The 18596-nt window shown below is 43.9% G+C and overlaps 1 protein-coding gene across 1 annotated transcript in view; it reads left to right on the top strand.

Annotated features, from left to right (window-relative positions):
* Nucleotides 1–18596, top strand: part of LOC307245067 (E3 ubiquitin-protein ligase HECW1-like) — a gene marked incomplete at both ends in the record, with an annotated part of 146899 nt that overhangs the window by 21852 nt on the left and 106451 nt on the right. The window contains 2 exons of the mRNA XM_080020476.1: nt 4052–4127; nt 15480–15649. Of these exons, the coding sequence (XP_079876602.1) occupies nt 4052–4127; nt 15480–15649 (246 nt within the window). The remainder of the gene's footprint in view (nt 1–4051; nt 4128–15479; nt 15650–18596) is intronic.

The following is an 18596-nucleotide window of genomic DNA, read 5'->3' as shown; positions in this document are numbered from 1 at the left end:
GCATTTTTAATCCCATGGATCCATTAATGCTATTGATCACCTTCAGCCCTACCCGTCACCCTGTCCTGAGTTGCTTGCCCAGAGCTCGCCCAGGATGCAGGTGATCGGGTTACCAGGCCTGGCTTCCCTTTCTGCTGCAGTGGCTGCCTTGGAAATGCTGATGTGTTCTGAACATGAGCCACATAGGGGTTGTGTGAACAAAGATTTATAAATAACTACAACGCCAAGTGAAGTCGTTAGGAGTTTGATGCACAACAGAGAGGCAAGGAGCAGAAAGAGAGAAAAGGGAAGGTAAGAGCACCCTTCTCCACAAGGTGAAGTATTTGTAGTTGGATGGAAATTCTGGAAAAACAGTGGCAGAGAGGCGAGTGAGGAAGGAATAGGGAATTAAGAGATTTGCAAGGGGGAAAAGCGAAAACCAACCCTCATTGTCAGATGGATTGTGATAAGTGAGAAAGAAAGAAAACTAACTTTTTATTCGGAGGAGTGGGCTGCTGGAGTCAAGGGACCAACTTCAGGTACACGGCCAGTGCCTTGATCTGGGGCAACGACTCGCATAGGGGTGGAGTTGTTTTGGCGTTGGAGGAAACTTGAGAAAACCCGTGAACAGAGAAAGGACAATATGAACTCCATGCAGAGAGTCTTCAGTCTAGTTTGAACCCAGGACCTTCTCGCCGTGAATCGACCATGCTTAGGCCTGCACTTGTGTGAGGAAGATTGGACTTAGCCTAACAGGTCACAACGGGAGAGGCAAACTGTACCTCATGGATGGCATGTGTCTCCAGTTGGGGCTGTTGTATCCCAGCTCCCATCCCTCCTGACTGTGCCTGTTATTTTGTTCTTTCTTTCTGTCTTTGTTTTATTTTATTTTCTCTATTGGTATTTTATTTTGGTTTTACACAAGAATAGAACGTCAGCCGCAGTGATAAAACAGAAAGGATAAGGAAGAGGTTTCGATATATACTGCAGTGTTAAGCCTTTGTACTGTTAAACTCTTTAAGTCTTTTGCCGGATAGAACTAAATACTACTGCATTGCTTTTATAAGCCGTGTTTAAACATCCTAGCATGTTTCACACCACTAGAAATTGGCACTTGATCTATAGCTACATCCACAACTAGTTTATTTTTATAGCAATATGAGATTTTAATGCGAAGGAACTTTGCCAGCCACAAAGGACTTTGCCAGACTTTCACTTCCATCAGCAGACTGACTAAATGAGATCACTCAGCATTTTAATAGCAACAATACGGCCTAAAGTGCTTATATAACATATTGTGTACAGTATATCCATACTCATAATGTGCTTCTGTTGTTAATTCGGCATTGTGTTGGGAGCAGCTTACAAATTCTCTGTTGCAATGAATATATTCTGAGATGACAATTAATTACAATAACTTTTAAGCTAGCTTTCCGGGCCAAGTTTTTTCCAAGGGATTCTTTTTTAGGAAATTCACCTTTTGTCTATCTCAACCAGATTCAAATGAGAAGGTCAATGCCTGTTTCAATGCAAGGATGCAGGGGGAATCAACTAGCCTAGCACATTCTAGCATCTCACAAGCAGAGTTATTTAAGAGATACTGTACATCTTGCGTCTCTATGGTGATTGCAACTAAAAACATCTTACAAACAAAGATTGTAGTTCTTTGGAATGCAGCCACATGCAGAACTATTTTGCATCATAACAATTGATCCTCCACTAGGTGAAGTGATTATCAACTGTGAAGTGCTGCTTCGCATGAGTTGTCGGCTGCTAGGTATGAACTGCAATGCCTCGCATCAGAAGGTGACAGTCAACAAAACTCAGCCGACTGAAATGGTAACCCTACAGAACCAACGTGTTGAGTTTCACAAACAGCTGATAATCCCTGAGCCCAGCGGATCGATAATTGGTTCAGAGTCAAAAATAATTCTGTACCTATCTGCATTCAAAACAACTAAAATCTTATTTTTATGTTTTGATTTATACTTGTCATGGAGATCTAAGATGTATCGCTTTAATAGCTCAACTTTTGAGATGCTGGAATTTACTTTTGAATAATACTATGTATTTTATTTCTTAAAATTGTATTGTGTTATCAGCTGTTTCATGCATAAATCATGAACCGCTTCAAGCTAAATGTATTCCAGTTGGACTGGGTTGAGATCTGGTGTGTGACAGAGCTCTAATCTCACACTGTTGATTGAATGTGTGGTGAGGCAATTGCCTCTCTGGATTATTTTCTCTATTCAGATAACAGATAAGCATGTCATTATAATCACTGGGTCCAAACAGTCTCGATCCCTTTGTAACCCTCAGCTGACGTCTGTTTCAATCTCCCACTGTTTATCAATTGTCAAAGAGAATATATTAAAGAGTAAATTTAGGAAGAAAACATACTTAAATCAAATAAAATAATTTGCCTATGAGGTGAGAGAATTTGTAATTATAATTTCTTAAACAAGATTTTTCTCTCTTAGCGAGATGCACTTAATAAGAGAGGGTTGCTGTTCTCACGCAAGTATGCTTCATAAGTCTCTCCCTGTGTCCGAAATGTACTAGATACTTCATGTCTCTACCTAAATGCTTTAGTATGTAAGTAAAAAGCGCTTCTTGGCAGAGCTGGCCCGAGCTAACATGGCGCCCTAGGCAGGATTTTCGATGACGAACACAAGGGAGTGACAAAAAGATATGCTTTCAATTCACCACGAGTAATTTCCTTGGCTATGAAGTCAGAGAAATGTTAGGCCTGCATTACAAAACACACCTATAAATAATGTAATTTATTCAACCATTATTCATACATACAGGTCAGTAACTTTAAAATGTGTACAGGCAATATGAAAAGCTATACAAATAAGTAAACGGCAACATTAAAAAAAGCTTCAAAAATGTTACAAGCCTCAATTTTCTTTCTTTTTCTTTCGGCTGCTCCAGTTAGGGGTTGCCACAGCGGATCATCTGCCTCCAATACCTTCTGTTCTGCGCATCTTCCTCCCTTACACCAACCGCCTGCATGTCCTCCCTCACCACATCCAGAAAGCTGCTCTTCGGCCTTCCTCTTTTCTTCTTGCCTGGCAGATCCATTCTCAGCATCCTTCTCCCAATGTAACTCTCATCTCTCCTACACACGTGTCCAAACCATCTCAATCTGGCCTCTCTCACTTTTCCACTAAACGGTCCAACTTGAGCTGTCCCTCTAATGTACTCATTCTTAATCCTGTCCATCCTTGTCACTCCCAATGAAACCTCCAGTTCAGCCACCTGCCGTCTTGTTAGTGCCACCGCTTCTAAACCGTACAACATAGCTGGTCTCACTACTGTCCTGTAGGCCTTCCCCTTCACTATTGCTGTCACAGATCACTCCAGACACTTTTCTCCACTCACTCCACCCTGCCTGTACTCTCTTCTTCACCTCTCTCCCGCACTCTCCGCTGCTTTGGATGGTCAACCTCAAAAACTTGAACTCATCTGCCTTCTCTACCTCCACTCCTTGCATTCTCAGCTTTTCGCCACCCTCCCTCCCATTCAGGCACATGTATTCTGTCTTACCCCTGCTGACTTTCATTCCTCTTCTCTCTAATGCATACATACAAGCCCCAATTTTAACCAAGGTTAAAATGAACAAGAGACAAGGTTATCAACGTTTAAAAAAAGAAAAGAAAAAAAAAAGCCTGCCTTTCAGTACACGCTGGTGTGTGAACAGAATGTGAAAACTGTAATACATACCTAACATGACTAAACTGGACCCCATGCGTTGCTGCTGTGCAGCTATATTTATTTATTCATTTTATAATATTAAGAAAATGTTTCACAATAAAAAATAAATAAAACAAGTACAATAGTGTTTTTTTGTAGAACAGGTATAAAACACTATATACAGTATACTGTCTGTAGAACCTTAGCAAAAAATAACATCTGATAATTTGTGAATGACTCAACACTAGTCCACGTGCAACATGTTCACATACTAATTTGGCGTACAAAATAGTGTGTTTGTATGCGAATTTGGCCTCAGATTATGTGTTTTAATTTATTTTTTGTGTCCCTCATCTCAACCTGTTGACTACAGGTTTTGAAGCCAGTGATGAGTCCTGAAGCCAACCAGGAAATGGGCAACCGGAGACTCATAAACTTCTCCCTCTCAGGTGTGCTAAATTAGTAATTTCTCACTCTTCAGACGTTGTTTTCATTTATTTTCCTGCTCCGAAAGTCCACCTCCAGTCAATTTCAATTTGTGCTTCCCATTATGTAGTCGCTCAGTTGCAAAGAGTCAAGAATCACAAAGAATGTCACAAAGAATGTTTGTGCTAAAATCCACTATTTGTTGAGAATGTTTCCTGTTGACTGTGGGATCAATGTGTTGTAGCAGGGAGTATCTTCAAAAAACATTGCGCAGCTCAAAAATGCAAAAAATACCAGAGGTGGCCTTTAAATCTCTCTCTTGCTGCAGGCTGAAGGGGGACTGATGGACTTCATGTGAGTAAGGAATCCTTAAGGCCGGTTCACATGATGCGCCCTAAAACTGTTTATTCTACAGAGCTCCTTCATCAGTCAGCCAGTCAACTGCGTTCATGTAAATAAGAAAACATCTCAAAAAAATGATATACAGGTACTCCTCACTTAATGTTTAACGACCGTTCGGACTTACGACCAGCTCTTCGACCAGTCAGTATTTTACACTGCATACAATACTGCGGTGTGCGCGCTGTGTCCACGTCGTCCCAGCGCCAAGCATCACGCACCACCGTTCTCAGTCTCGTTCCCGCAGCCTGTCAGTATTCACTACACTAGCGTTCGCAATCGCTACGCCCTCTTACCGTGAAATAGCGGTAAGGGGGCGCTCGCATATCATCCAATTTGCACCTGGAACCTGGTTGTAGGAACCGAATTCGGTCATTAACTGAGAAGTACCTCTATATAATTTGTATGTATATAATATTTTAATATTTTTTTATAATGATAATTATAAATACTACTGTTATATTACAATATGATATACAGTGAAATCATTTTGAAGGTAAAAATAAAGAATGTAATTAGTATTTTTTTAAATACAATTAAATGGCATCCTATTTTATATATAAACAGTATATATCTTCTTCATTGCTTTCGTACAGTTTTGCATTTATGCGCACCCAATCGACTGTGACTGGCAATTTCAATGACGAAGATAGCAATAAACACGTACAGACAAGGTACTTAAAATATGCATTACAAACAGAATGTATGTCTTTAACTTTCTCAATATGAGAATGCAGAACTTATCATGCGCCACTAAACTCAAGAATTGGTTTTGTATCAGGCTGCTGAACAGTGACACTCAAACTAGACTGTTCCGACCAGGCTAGCTCCAGGGCATACACTTCTCACAAAAAGTAAGGGATATTTGGCTTTCGGGTGAAATTTCAGGATGAACCTAAAATGCACTATAACCTTTATAGGTGAACTTAATTTGACCTTATCTAAATTTTTGAATGCACATGTCCAACTGTTCAATGTTTCAGTACTTTTTGCACAACTTGCTGTTCTCTAATAAGGAGCTGAACGACAAAATTCACAAAAGGTGTGTGATCCATGAATCGACCAATACATTTCCTGGTTCAATTAGAATTGGTATTTAAACAGTCCTCTTCATCATGCTGTTCATATTTTGACATCATGAGACCAAGACGACACCTAACAATTGATCAACAGTACCTCGCCATTGCGAGCCTTCAGCCAACAGTATGTTCTCAGAGGGAAGTGGCCACTGAGCGTCACAGAGTGTCATCAGCAGGCTGCAACAGAGATACAGAGAGACTGGAGGAGTCACAGAAAGGCATAGAAGTGGACGTCCTTTGGCCACATCCCACACTGATGACCGCTTCATTGTGAACAGTGCCCTGCGGAACCGGATGATGAATGCCACTCTACTCCAGGCACATTTAAGGGAGATGAGAGGCACCCAAGTGTCACGTCAGACCATTCGGAACCGTTAACATCAGCGTGGTCTGCGCGCTAGACAACCTGCAAGGGTACCTGACCACACCACCAGGCACAGGCATCATGGTCTTGCATGGGCCAGGGAGCATTTAGGCTGGACCAGGGACCAGTGGGCCTCAGTGCTGTTCTCTGATGAAAGTCGATTCACGTTGAGCAGAAATGATTGCCGCCAACGATTTTGGAGACGTCAAGGAGTTGTCACCAGACAAGCCTTTGTTGGTTGTGGTGTTACAGTGTGGGCAGGTGTGTCTCATCAATACAGAACTGTCCTACACTTTGTGAATGGTACAGTGACAAGCCCATGCTACCTGAATGACATCATTAGTCCAGTAATTGTGCCCCTGCATGAACAACACAGGCCTAATTTCATGTTCATGGACGACAATGCTCCAGCTCATCGAGGTCTCATCATTAGGGAACGGCTGCTGGAGACTGAGGTACCTCAAATGGAGTGGCCTGCACTTTCTCCAGACCTGAATCCCATAGAAAACCTATGGGATAGGCTGAGTCGCCATGCAGAGACTTGTAACTCTGTATCCCAGAACCTCAATGACCTGAGGGCCACCCTTCAAGAAGAGTGGGGTGCCATGCCTCAGCAGACAATAAGTTGACTTGTGAACAGCATGAGACGTCGTTGTCAAGCTGTAATTGATGCTCAAGGGTACGTGACAAGTTATTGAGACATTGACATTTTTTGTTGTGGTTTACCCACCACTGTTGTTGGCTTTTGTTTCAATACATTGTTTGAGATGAGGAAATCATCATTGCATGCTTCGACTTAAATGTCCTACTTCCATGATATAATATCACTGTAGCGTGAACTTTTTACATTTTCCACAAATTTCACCCGAAAGCCAAATATCCCTAACTTTTTGTGAGTAGTGTATGTTGCCATGGTAACCTGCCTGGCGTCTTTTCAAGCGGGATCTTAGGAACCCTCTTATACGGGAAGTTAGTCAGGCTAGTGGATTCAGGGAATACCCCTCAGGACTTCACAAACTTTATTAAACCTCTTCAAATGTACAACAACAAAGGCACACTCATCACATACATCAAATAATGTATATGATCTAACAAGTGATGGATTTGAGAAGTACAATATACACCGATTAGCCCCAACATAGAAGCCACTGACAAGTGAAGTGAATAACATTGACAATGGCACCTGTCAAGTGGTATCCTACCCCTTGACAGGTGCCATTGTGACGAGATATTAGGCCGCAAGTAAACAGTCATATCTTGAAGTTGATGTGTGCATTCTAGAGAAGTCGGTCTTTAAAGACATCCACAGCCTTTTTCAAGATTCAAGAGGTTTATTCGTCACATAAATATACATTATTTCATACATATATGCAGTGAAATGTCACAGCCTGCGTGAGGATGTGAATGAAAAGGATGAACTGTTTGTGCATCTGACCTCCATCGCCAGCGCTCAGGCTAAGCACATCTCCTGCTCCATGTCCTCCGCTGTGATCGGACTGGACTTAGACTCCACTCTCCCATAGCCCTGATTCCATTCTCACTGTCGGTGAGTCGGGTCCATCTGACGCTTTGCCGGCTGTGATAGAGGAGCCACGGCCCAAGTCCCAGACCTGTTCCACCCCAGAGCCTTGGACCCTGTCGGCGAGCCATGGCTGGCGTTGTATGTGCGCTCCTTGCGCCGCTCTATGTTGGAATCTCTCCAGCTGGAGAAGAGATTCCAAGCCCTGGAGCCCACAGAGAAGGTCAGGAATATGCGGGTCTTCCTTAGGTGAAAATCCTCTGTTCACTTCATAAGCTGCTGTCTTCTATGATAGTTATAGCTGCAAGGTAAAGTACTGTATGTCTTTTGAACACCTTGCTATATTTATAAACTGCAGTGCTCCGATTTTAATCATCACTGTCTATCGGCCACCAAAATCGAAATGTGGCTTTCTTGATGAATTTTCTGAGCTACTGTCAAAGATCTCCACTGATTAAGGTAATTATTTCAGGTGATTTTAATATTCATATTGACAATCAAACAGACCCAGATGTTTAACACTTCATAAGCCGATTGGAGGTATTTGACCTCACTCGGCATGTTTCTGGACCCACCCACAATAGGAGGGTGTATAAATAATAGTGGTAATAATGTATAAATAAAAGGGGTATACTCTGGACTTGGTCATATCAAAGGGACTTAATATCACTGTACTCTGTGTCATGGATGTTGCTATTTCAGATCACTGTTGCATATTCGTTGACGTGTCTGCTCTTCCTGTACAACAGAGGGGTACCCGAACAATTAAGAAAACATATCATTAACAATAATTCCATTGAAACCTTTAAGAGAATTGTAAATGAGTTACCGCTGTTCATGGCATCATCAACTGAGGATCCTGTGAACAACTTCAACTCCAAAATACAAAATATCACTGATAACATTGCACCTGTTAAAACTAAAAACATAGAAAAACAAAAAGTCCCCTGGAGAAATGGAGCGGTTGTTCGGGAGCTTAAGAGAGAGTGTCACCAAGCAACTGAACTAAAATGGAGATAGACAAAACTTCAGGCTCATCATGAAATTTACAAGGATAGACTCAATCAATATAATATAGAAATTAAACAGGCCAAACAGTCTTTCCTGTCAAAAATCATTAATGAAAATATCAACAAAAATGTACAGTGCTCTTCTCCACTGTTGATCGACATATTAATCCACCATCTACAACACCATCAGAGATGCTCTCCACTTAAAAATGTGAAGAGTTCGCTACATTCTTCAATAACAAAATTATAGCTATCAAACAGAATAGGGCCTCCATCCAGAAATTAACCTACCCTCCAGTTCTCCGGTAATATGACTGCTGCCATGTCTCACTTCATCCCTTTAGACAAAACTGGAAGGTATTATTGGCCAGCTTAGGTCCTCCACCTGCTGCCTGGACCTTCTCCCAAGCACATTTTTTAAAACTGTTTCTAACTGCCGAGCACATGAGGTATTAGAAATGTTAAATGGCACTCTTCAATCAGTTATATCCCCTGCATCATTTAAAACAGCTGTCATTAAACCACTCCTGAAGAAGAGCAATCTTGATGCAACAGTTATTGCCAACTATAGGCCTATTTCCAACTTGCCATTCCTCAGCAAAATAATTCTACAGCAAAAAACAGTTTACCTTACTATTACTATTACTACTAACTATCAAACCTCAAACAGCCTTTTAGACACCTATCAATCTGGCTTTCGACCTCACCATCACACAGAAACAGCACTTATAAAAGTTGTAAATGATCTGCATATAAACACTGATTCTATTAATTGGAGTTTTTGTCTCAAACAAAGCAGTTATTTTTTGTGGAGGGCCCCAAGGTTCTCCCATTATTGTTTAACCTCTATATGTTGCACTTGCACATATTATCAAGAAAGAAAAAAAATAATTACAATAATTATGCAGATGATTCACAACTGTACATATCCCCATCTCCTGATGACCTACTTCCCATACACTCCCTCCCTCAGTGTATTAATTATATTAATGCATGGATGTCAGAACTTTTTACAATTGAAATAAGATAAAACAGAAACACTCATCTTTGGTGCAAAGGCTCAGAGACAAAAAATTGCAGCTCATCTCAGTTTCTCTGTCTCTGGAGAGCAAGAATGAAGCCAGAAATCTGGGTGTAATCATGGGCGGCGATCTAAATTTTAAGAGCCATATCAATCATATCACAAAATCAGCCTTCTACCAACTAAAAAAATATTTCAAAATTCCTGTCTAAAGCAGACTCTGGAAAATTAATCCCTGCATTCATAACAAGTAGATTGGACTTCTGTAATGGCTTATTCACCGGCCTCCCGAAATCACAAAAAAGTTTGAACACATGACACCTCTTCTTAGATCTCTACATTGGCTCCCTGTTAAAACGAGGATTGATTTTAAGATTCTGCTACTTGTATATGAAGCTCTAAATGGTCTTGCACCTCAGTATATAAAATAAATGGTCATTATACACGAACCAGCAAGAACTCTCAAGTCCACAGGCAGTGGTCTTTTAACCATCCCTCGTACCAACTCTAAAGTAGGGGAGGCTGCTTTCTGTATCTATGCCCAAAGTGAGGATGAGGATCTGAGAGAGGCCCCCACACTGAACACTTCTTAAAGCAGGTTAAATACCTTGCTGTTCACTAGTCTGACTTGTGTGTGCTGACTGACGTGTGTGTGTGTGTGTCTGTCTGTCTGTCTGTCTGTCTGTCTGTCTGTCTGTTGTGAGATTTCTGTGTGTGCTCTGTATGCTGAGATCTGTTTATTCTGCACTGACTGTTCTTATGATTGCGCAGACATTTTATATATTTTCTTTGATTGTATTTCTCTGTAAAGCGCGTTGTGTTGCTCTTGTATGAAATGCGCTTTATAAATGAAGTGTGACTTGACTTGACTATGATAGAATGGTGTCAGAACACACAGTGCATTGCAGCTTCCTGCATAATGGGCTGTGAAATTGCAGACCGGTGCAATTGCAGACCGCTGAAAGTGCCTATAATGGGCATGTGAACATCAGAACCAGAGCATGGAGCAGTTGTCTGGTCTGATGAATCCCGTTTTATTTTCCATCATGTGGTCCGATCTGATCGAGCATTTGTGGGAAGTGCTGGAACAACAAGCCCGATCCATGGGGGGACCCCCCTTGTAGCTTACAGGACTTCAAGGATGCTAAAGTCTTGGTGCCAGATACCACAGGACACATTCAGAGGTCTTATGGAATCAATGCCTTGAAGGGTCAGAGCTGTTTTGGCAGCACGAGGTGACGTACACAATATTGGGCAGGTGGTTTTAATGTTGTGACTGACCTCAACCCAGGTACATTTGCATGTACTAGGAATTTGTTTTGGTGAGATTTGAGAATAAAAATTAAATAAAATAGCAATAAAAAAAAAAAAAATGCAATTACAAGAAAATGTCAGATACATACAGATTGTCACGACCAGAGCTAGGAGAGACCCAAATGCATGACACAAGGAGACGGAAGGCAGGCAAAGAATGTTTATTAGCCTGGACGGTGGAGCTGGCCAGGGGGACCCGGTCAGGTAGGGATGGAGCAGGGATGGAGCAGGGCTGGGCAGGGATGATGATGACCAGGTGAAGGGCTCCAGGATCCGGGTGGAGAGACGGGGAACCAGGCTGGATGGAGAAGGACGGGCAGTCTTGGTCGACGAGCGGAGACAGGCAGGTAAACCGGGCTGGCTGGATTTGGAGAGACAGACTGGGTCGACGAGAGGAGACCAGCAGGTAAGGGGAAGACGAGACAACGAGACATAAACTAGGAACTAGAAACAAGCACTAGGAGCTTGGAACTTGGAACTTGGAAGGGAGCCAGTAGCTGTACAACTCGGGTAAGCTAGTTGTCGGTCTGGCAAGGAATGGCTGGGAAGCTGAGACTCCGACAGGCCGGAGGAGGCGTATTCTGCCCATGGCAGCTGAACGCTCCAGGAGGTGGGGCTGGTGGTTGTCAGGCAGCGGAGCATGGCCTCCACCTCCTGGTTCGCCCGGTCCGTCTGGCCATTGGTCTGGGGTGGAAACCGAAGGAGAGACTGACCTGTGCCCCCAGGGCCGAGCAGAGGGCGCGCCAGACCTGGGAGGTGAACTGGGGTCCTCTGGCCGACACCTCGTCTGCCGGGATGCCATGGCGGCGGAACACCTCGGCCACCAGCAGGTCTGCGGTCTCCCTTGCCGATGGTAGTTTGGGCATGGCGAGGAAGTGGGCCGACTTAGAAAAGCGGTCCACCACCGTGAGGATGGTAGTGTTGCCCCGGGATGGTGGAAGACCGGTGACGAAGTCCAGGGCGATGTGGGACCAAGGACGAGTCGGGATGGGTAATGGGCGGAGGAGGCCGGAGCCGGGTCGGGTGGAGGTCTTGGACCGGGCACAGGTGGGACAGGCCGAGACGAAGGACCGGGTGTCAGGGAGCAGGGTCGGCCACCAGAAGCGCTGGCGGACGACGGCCAGGGTGCGGGTGATCCCGGAATGGCAGCTGAGGCGGGAGGCATGGGCCCACTGCAGAACCTGGGAGCGTGCTGAGTCAAGGACGAACAGGCGGTTAGGGGGTCCAGTACCTGGGTCGGGCTGGTGTTCCTGCGCTTGGGTGACGAGGGACTCGATCTCCCAGGTGTGTGTGGCGGCAAGGCACAGGGGTGGAAGCATGGGTTCTGGATCCCCTGTCTTCTCCTCTGGCGCGAACACATGGGACAGGGCGTCAGGTTTGGTGTTCTTGGTTCCTGGGCGGTAGGATAGAGAGAAGTTAAACCAGCCGAAGAACAACGCCCACCTGGCCTGCCGGGAGTTGAGCCGCTTCGCCGTCCGGATATAGGCCAAGTTCTTATGATCGGTCCAGATGACGAAGGGGTGGATTGCTCCCTCAAGCCAGTGGCGCCACTCCTCCAGGGCTAGTTTGACGGCCAGGAGTTCCCGGTTACCCACGTCATAGTTGCGCTTGGATGGGGTGAGCCTGCGGGACAGAAAGGCACAGGGGTGGAGCTTACCGTCGGTTGGATAGCGCTGAGAAAGTACTGCTCCTACCCCCGTGTCTGAAGCGTCCACCTCTACCACGAACTGGCGGTTGGCGTCGGGCTGGGCCAAGACTGGGGCCGACGAAAAGCGGCTCCTCAGGTCTAGGAATGCGGCCTCTGCCGCGGGGGTCCACTTGAAGGCCACTGCGGTGGAGGTAAGGGCTGAGAGGGGAGCAGCGATGCGGCTGAAGTGGCCGCCCAGGCGGGAGGCGCGGGGTGGAGTCTCGCCCCCTCCCTCTTGCGCTGGCGCTCCCGTAGCCGGTTGTCCAGGCGGATGGCGGTCTCCACTAGTTGGTCCAGGTCCGTGGGCTCGTCCCGCCGCGCCAACTCGTCCCACAACTCATCGTTCAGGGCGCGCTGAAACACGTCCTGCAGGGCTCCGTCATTCCAGCCGCTTTCTGCGGTTAGAGTCCGGAATTCGGCGACGAGGGAGGCGACGCTACGGGAACCCTGGTGGAGGGAGAGGAGTCTTCTGGCGGCCTCCTTGCCGCAAACTGGGTGGTCAAAGACTCTCCTCATTTTGCGGGTGAACAGATCGTAGGAGAGACACACGGGGCCCCCCTGACTCCAGACCGCGGAACCCCAGCCGAGAGCCGCCCCTCTCAGGCAGGAGATGAGGAACGCGATGTGGGCACTATCGGAGGCATACGACAACGACTGCTGTTGAAATACCACCACGCACTGCACGAGGAAGGCGCGGCAGGTGCTGAAATCGCCGTCGTAAGGCGCTGGAGCCGGAACGTGGTGCTCAGGGGGGACAAGAGAGGTGCTGGGAGCCCTGGTGGGGGAAGGAGGGCGGGTCGGAGGAGCAGTGGGTGCCACGGGGGCCGGAGGACCCTGCAGGCTGCTGACGGCTGCAGAGATGGGGCCTGGTCATGTTGCCCAAGCAACACTTCTTGGTCCCGGAGTGCGTGGCAGAGCCCTTCTGTGTCGGCTGGGTCCATGGTTTCCTGGCCAGACCGTACTGTCCCGACCAGAGCTAGGAGAGACCCAAACTCACGACACAGGGAGACGGAAGGCAGGCAAAAGATGTTTATTAGCCTGGACGGTGGAGCTGGCCAGGGGGACCAGCATGCGATGCAATGCTATAACATGCCAAAGGATACATTACTGTTATGGTATATAGATGAAAAACTGGATGTTTAAATAATGTTAAAAGTTTAAATATTTTATTTCAGAGGCCTGAGGCCTAGGAACAGTGTATTGATTTACTGTAAAATCTGTAAAAAGTAAAAAGTACAGCTATTGAACTGCAAACTGCATTTTATTTGTGGCTGAGAATGAAGCCCCAGTACTGCTCTACGTGGCCTTTGAGACGACATCGGGAAATAATAACAAAAAGAAGAACATTTTCACAGTATACTTTCCTCCACTGGCCACTCCAGTTTTAATAACGCAATCTCAACTTGTGCACTCTCACTCGGAAATCCACCCCCATGCAGAGAGCTCTCTCAGAAAGAGAGGGGCACATTTGTAGTCGGTAAATGACTGTAGTCACTGAAGTCACTGACTGCTTCAGTAGCTTCATGTATTATGCATTGCAAAGCACTTTCCTCAAGCAAAAGGAATCATTGTGTGGGTATGCAAAAGGTGTGTGGGAAGTTCAGTATGTCTACGCGATAGTGAACTGGACATATGATGCCATACGAAAGAAAGAAAGAAAGGTGCGCAGAGGTGTGTGCCGTGACACCTTAATACGTTCATTTAAATATCTGCAGTTTATTTTCAGACCTGTTGTTCGGTTTGCATTCAGGGTTCATCGTTGGTGGTGAATTATTTGGAATTGATGGTGCCGCCGCATGTATACTCAATATTGGGCCCCATTCACGAACGGTGCACGGCACAGATCCATGCTTTAATTGTGCGCACGCACTTTTTATGCAAATAGTTTGGGATCCACCAATATTTTCTTACTTGAATTTATTCATACTTGAGAAGAAAATTTTGAACCACCTCAGACCAGACATACGCACAAATCACAAAGACGTCAGAGTCCTGAAAATTGATATTGCCTAACTTTATCTAAAAATAAGTGCCAGTGAAAAAGAAAAAATATTCAATATTACATGATATAAAAAATATCAAATAAAATAAATATTAATAATAATAATCCGACACCTATTATTTATCTTCTTTTGTGTATCTTGTTTTTTGTGTTTTTATTATTGTAGGATCCTTAAATGAACTTAGTTGTATGTTCAGTTGGTTAACTTTGTACACGTGGGATATGAAGGATTCATATTAATCTCCCAGAAGGTGTAACAATGGCTTCTTTATCTTTATGGATGTATTCATGTTTGGATATAGGTGTGCCGGATGCACATCTATCGAGATCGCCAGGATCTGTGTACTGAGAGTGATCGATGGCTGATAAATGATCCCACTGGCTAGAAAAGCCCTTCTTTAATTATTAATTATTTGTATTTTCATTCTATTTTTATATATGTACTAACCTGAAGCCGCAACTCAGTCACCAGACCAACTGTGCCACCCGAGACCAGCATGTCCAAGTCCTCCATTGGCTTCCTGGCTAAAAGCATCAAACAGCCTTGTTTCAATTAATGAATTCAAAAAAGAACTTTTATAGAAAATGGCATCTACTGCTCCTGTCACTGCAGTGCAAACACCTTGTAGCAGTAAGTCCACTGTACAGTGCCCAAAGACTCGGCTCCTCCTCTTGTTTACCTCTATGCAAGAAGGACTTGAAATAATTGGTTCAGATTAATCAACATACAAGTGTTCAAGAACAAATGTGGCCAGCATACACACATCTTGAATCTGGTACAGTGTATTTGTGTATCCAGCTTATTTTTTAAGAATTTCTTTACGCACGTATTTGTGAATGAGCCCCAGTGAGTTTACTGTGAACCCCAGGGACTCTATTTCAAAGTTAAGAATTTGCTGTGCATTTAGGTTCTTTACAGTATAAAAGCATAACATTGTGCAAATCCAAAGCTCCTGCTTCCGCTCTCATCCTCTGTCCAGACTTCCACGCACTGAGGCTGAAGAAGGGTATGTTCTTCAACCCAGACCCCTACCTGATACTCTCTGTCCAGCCGGGCAAGCATAGCATCTTCCCGTCCTTGCCACACCACGGTCAGGAGAAACGATCCAGGATCGTCCGCAACACAGTCAACCCTCGCTGGAACCGAGAGGTGGGGTTATCTTCAAATAATGGACACAGTTTTATATCATAGGATATCTTTGTAACAATTTAGCAAATCATCAAATCATATGATATATTTTGGTCGAGATATTGTCAAAAATGGTGGGTTCCCGCTTCATGCCCTATGGAGTAGAGGTTAAACAGAGGTAGAGGTGGAATAGACTAGAGGTAGATGAGAGGAGAGTAGCAGTAAAGTTGACAATCTTCGCCCTCTCTTCGTTTTATATCCAAGGGGTTCCCAATTTGGTGATCTGTCCCCCTAGGGGTGCCCCTACCAATTGCAGGGGGTCAGCAGGAAAACATTTCTAATTTATTTATTTTATTCATTTATTATTATTATTATTATTATTATTATTTATTTTATTTTTATTTTTTGAAGTTTTTTTTAAATGTATTTATTTTGTATATATATATTTTTTTTTAATTATTTTTAAGTATTCTTCTTAGTATAATCTGAGACATTGGCGCATGTCAGTCACAGTCAGTATTTAAAAAAAACCCTCATGTGAACAGACTTCTGCTCGAAGTCAACTATCGTCAACTTGCATGGTTTTAGCGTGACTAGGGTCACAATTTCACTTTTTATTTTTGCGGTTCACATCATCGAAGGTAGTGTCCTCCTTGTCCTTTGACGGGGATTGCCCCTCGATTTGAAATAGGTGAGATATAAAGAGCCAGAGTGAAAGATATTGAGAGCAGGACTTGAAAGCAGGACACCTGTGGTTTCCATAGTGTTTTGGATCCTCTCAAATATGGCTGATAAGTTTCCAAGACAAACTGCTTAGAAAGTGTTTTTTTTTTTTTTTTTTTTTTTTATCGTATATAAAGTATACAGGATATATATATCAGAATTGGTGAAAAAGAGTCTGGCAACAGCACCACTAGCTCGCCGGCTAATTGGAGTTACACCGCTGGGGATGAGTGCGCACTCTCAGTGTCCGAGCATGACGTCAGGAGGGCTCTGATGCGGGACCTAGTGAATGACCTGCAGAGAGCTGGGACCAAAGTAACAAAGGCTACCATCAGTAACACACTACGCCACCAGGGACTCAAATCCTGCAGTGCCAGACGTGTCCCCCTGCTTAAGCCAGAACATGTCCAGGCCCGTCTGAAGTTTGCTAGAGAGCATTTGGATGATCCAGAAGAGGATTGGGAGAATGTCATATGGTCCGATGCAACCAAAATATAACTTTTTGGTCAAAACTCAACTTGTCGTGTGGGGGGGTAGCTCAGGAGGTAGAGCTGGTGGTCTAGTAATCTAAAGGTTGCTGGTTCAATCCCAGCCTCCTCCTGCTAGCATGCTGTAGTGTCATTGAGCAAGACACTGATGGCTGCGTCCGTCGGTGTTTAAATAATTGTAAGTCGCTTTGGATAAAAGCATCTGCTAAATGCAATGTAATGTTTGAGCAAAAGCAAAATGAGAGCGGTATTCATGTGCATAGGCATGGTGGAGGTTGGCTAAATCTCTGTTACCATTCTGATGAATAATGGAGATATAAGTGGCCGGACGTGTTTATAAAATTCCACTAGGTAGCCATCTGATCTGGATGATTTATTGTTGGGCATGAAGAAGAGAGCTTTCATGAGTTATTCTCGAGTAAGTGGTTGATCTAATGTGGTAGCCTGCTCTGTGGAAAGTTTAGGGATGTCGATATCATCAAGGAATGAGTGAATGTTTGATCAATTTGATTCATTATCTGAGTGATATAGCTGATTATAAAACTCTCTAAATATGTTATTGATGTCTTGCAGGTTGTATGTTATCCTACCTTGTGGATCTTGGCTGTAATAAGTGTTTTTGTTATATCGCGTTTCAATTGACTGGCAAGTAATGTACCTGATTTGTCATTGAATTCGAGATGTAATTGTCCTGATCTCATTTTGGATTTGCTCAGTGGGTGAGTGGGCTTGTTGTGAGTGCAAGTCTTTGAATCGTTGTTCGAATTTATTTTGGCATTCTTGTCCTTTCTTTTTCTTATGAGTGGAGAATGAAATACTACCTCTTCCAACTGCCTTAGCCATTACCCAGAATAAGGATGGGGATATTTATGGAGAGTCATTCAGTTCAATGAAGGAAATCCATCTCTGGAAAATAAATGGTAAAATTCTTTATCTGTCAAAAGTTAGGCGTTAAACCATTACCTGCCAGGAGGGTTCCGGTTGGTTTTCATTAATGAGGTTGAAACTAATCAGCCCGTGCCAGCATTTGTGATTATTCCTTGTTTGTGAATGGCCTAAACTTTGATCCAGTACTGTGTTGAGGTCTCCTCCCAATATAATAATTGAGTCAGAGAATTCTAAGAGTTTTGAAAATATATTGTGAAAGAAATTTGGGTCGTCCTCATTGAGGCCATAAATATAAGCTATGGTTAATTTGATGTTACCTAAAATTCTGTTAATCATTATGTAACGCCCTTCTATGTCTGATATTGAGTTTTTTTTCTGATATGGGATACTTTTATTGATCAACATAGAAACATCTCTTATTTTGAGTTGTATGATGCAGAAAACATCTGATTCACACATTTAGCTTTGAGTTTGAGGTGCTTGGATGCAGTGATGTGAGTTTCTTGCAGTAGACAGAAGCTGGAGTTCATCCAGGTGAGGTGACTTCAGATTTAGCTACGTTTAGCTGGTGAGCGCATGCCTTTCACATTCCAACTAACAAACTTAGTGGGTGAAGTTACTTCCGGGGTGATGGCACAATGCATCAAAGGCAATAGCTATCCTGCCGATGTTTTTCCATAGATAAGTCGGAGTTTTCATCCTCTACATTCCTTTTTACTGTCCGAGTATTGCAGCAAGTTTCTAGGGATACATATCTACAGAAACAAATGACAAATAGACAAAGATAAACATAGATCATTGCAGAGTTAGACATACATATAGTGAGAGACTGAATAGAGTGAGAGTGGTGGGAGAAGTAGGGAGTGAGG

This window comes from Zeus faber (assembly GCF_960531495.2).
Source record: "Zeus faber genome assembly, chromosome: 19".
Classification (NCBI taxonomy): domain Eukaryota; kingdom Metazoa; phylum Chordata; class Actinopteri; order Zeiformes; family Zeidae; genus Zeus; species Zeus faber.
Note: the sequence above shows the minus strand (reverse complement) of the source record. Positions and strands in the feature narration are given on the sequence as shown.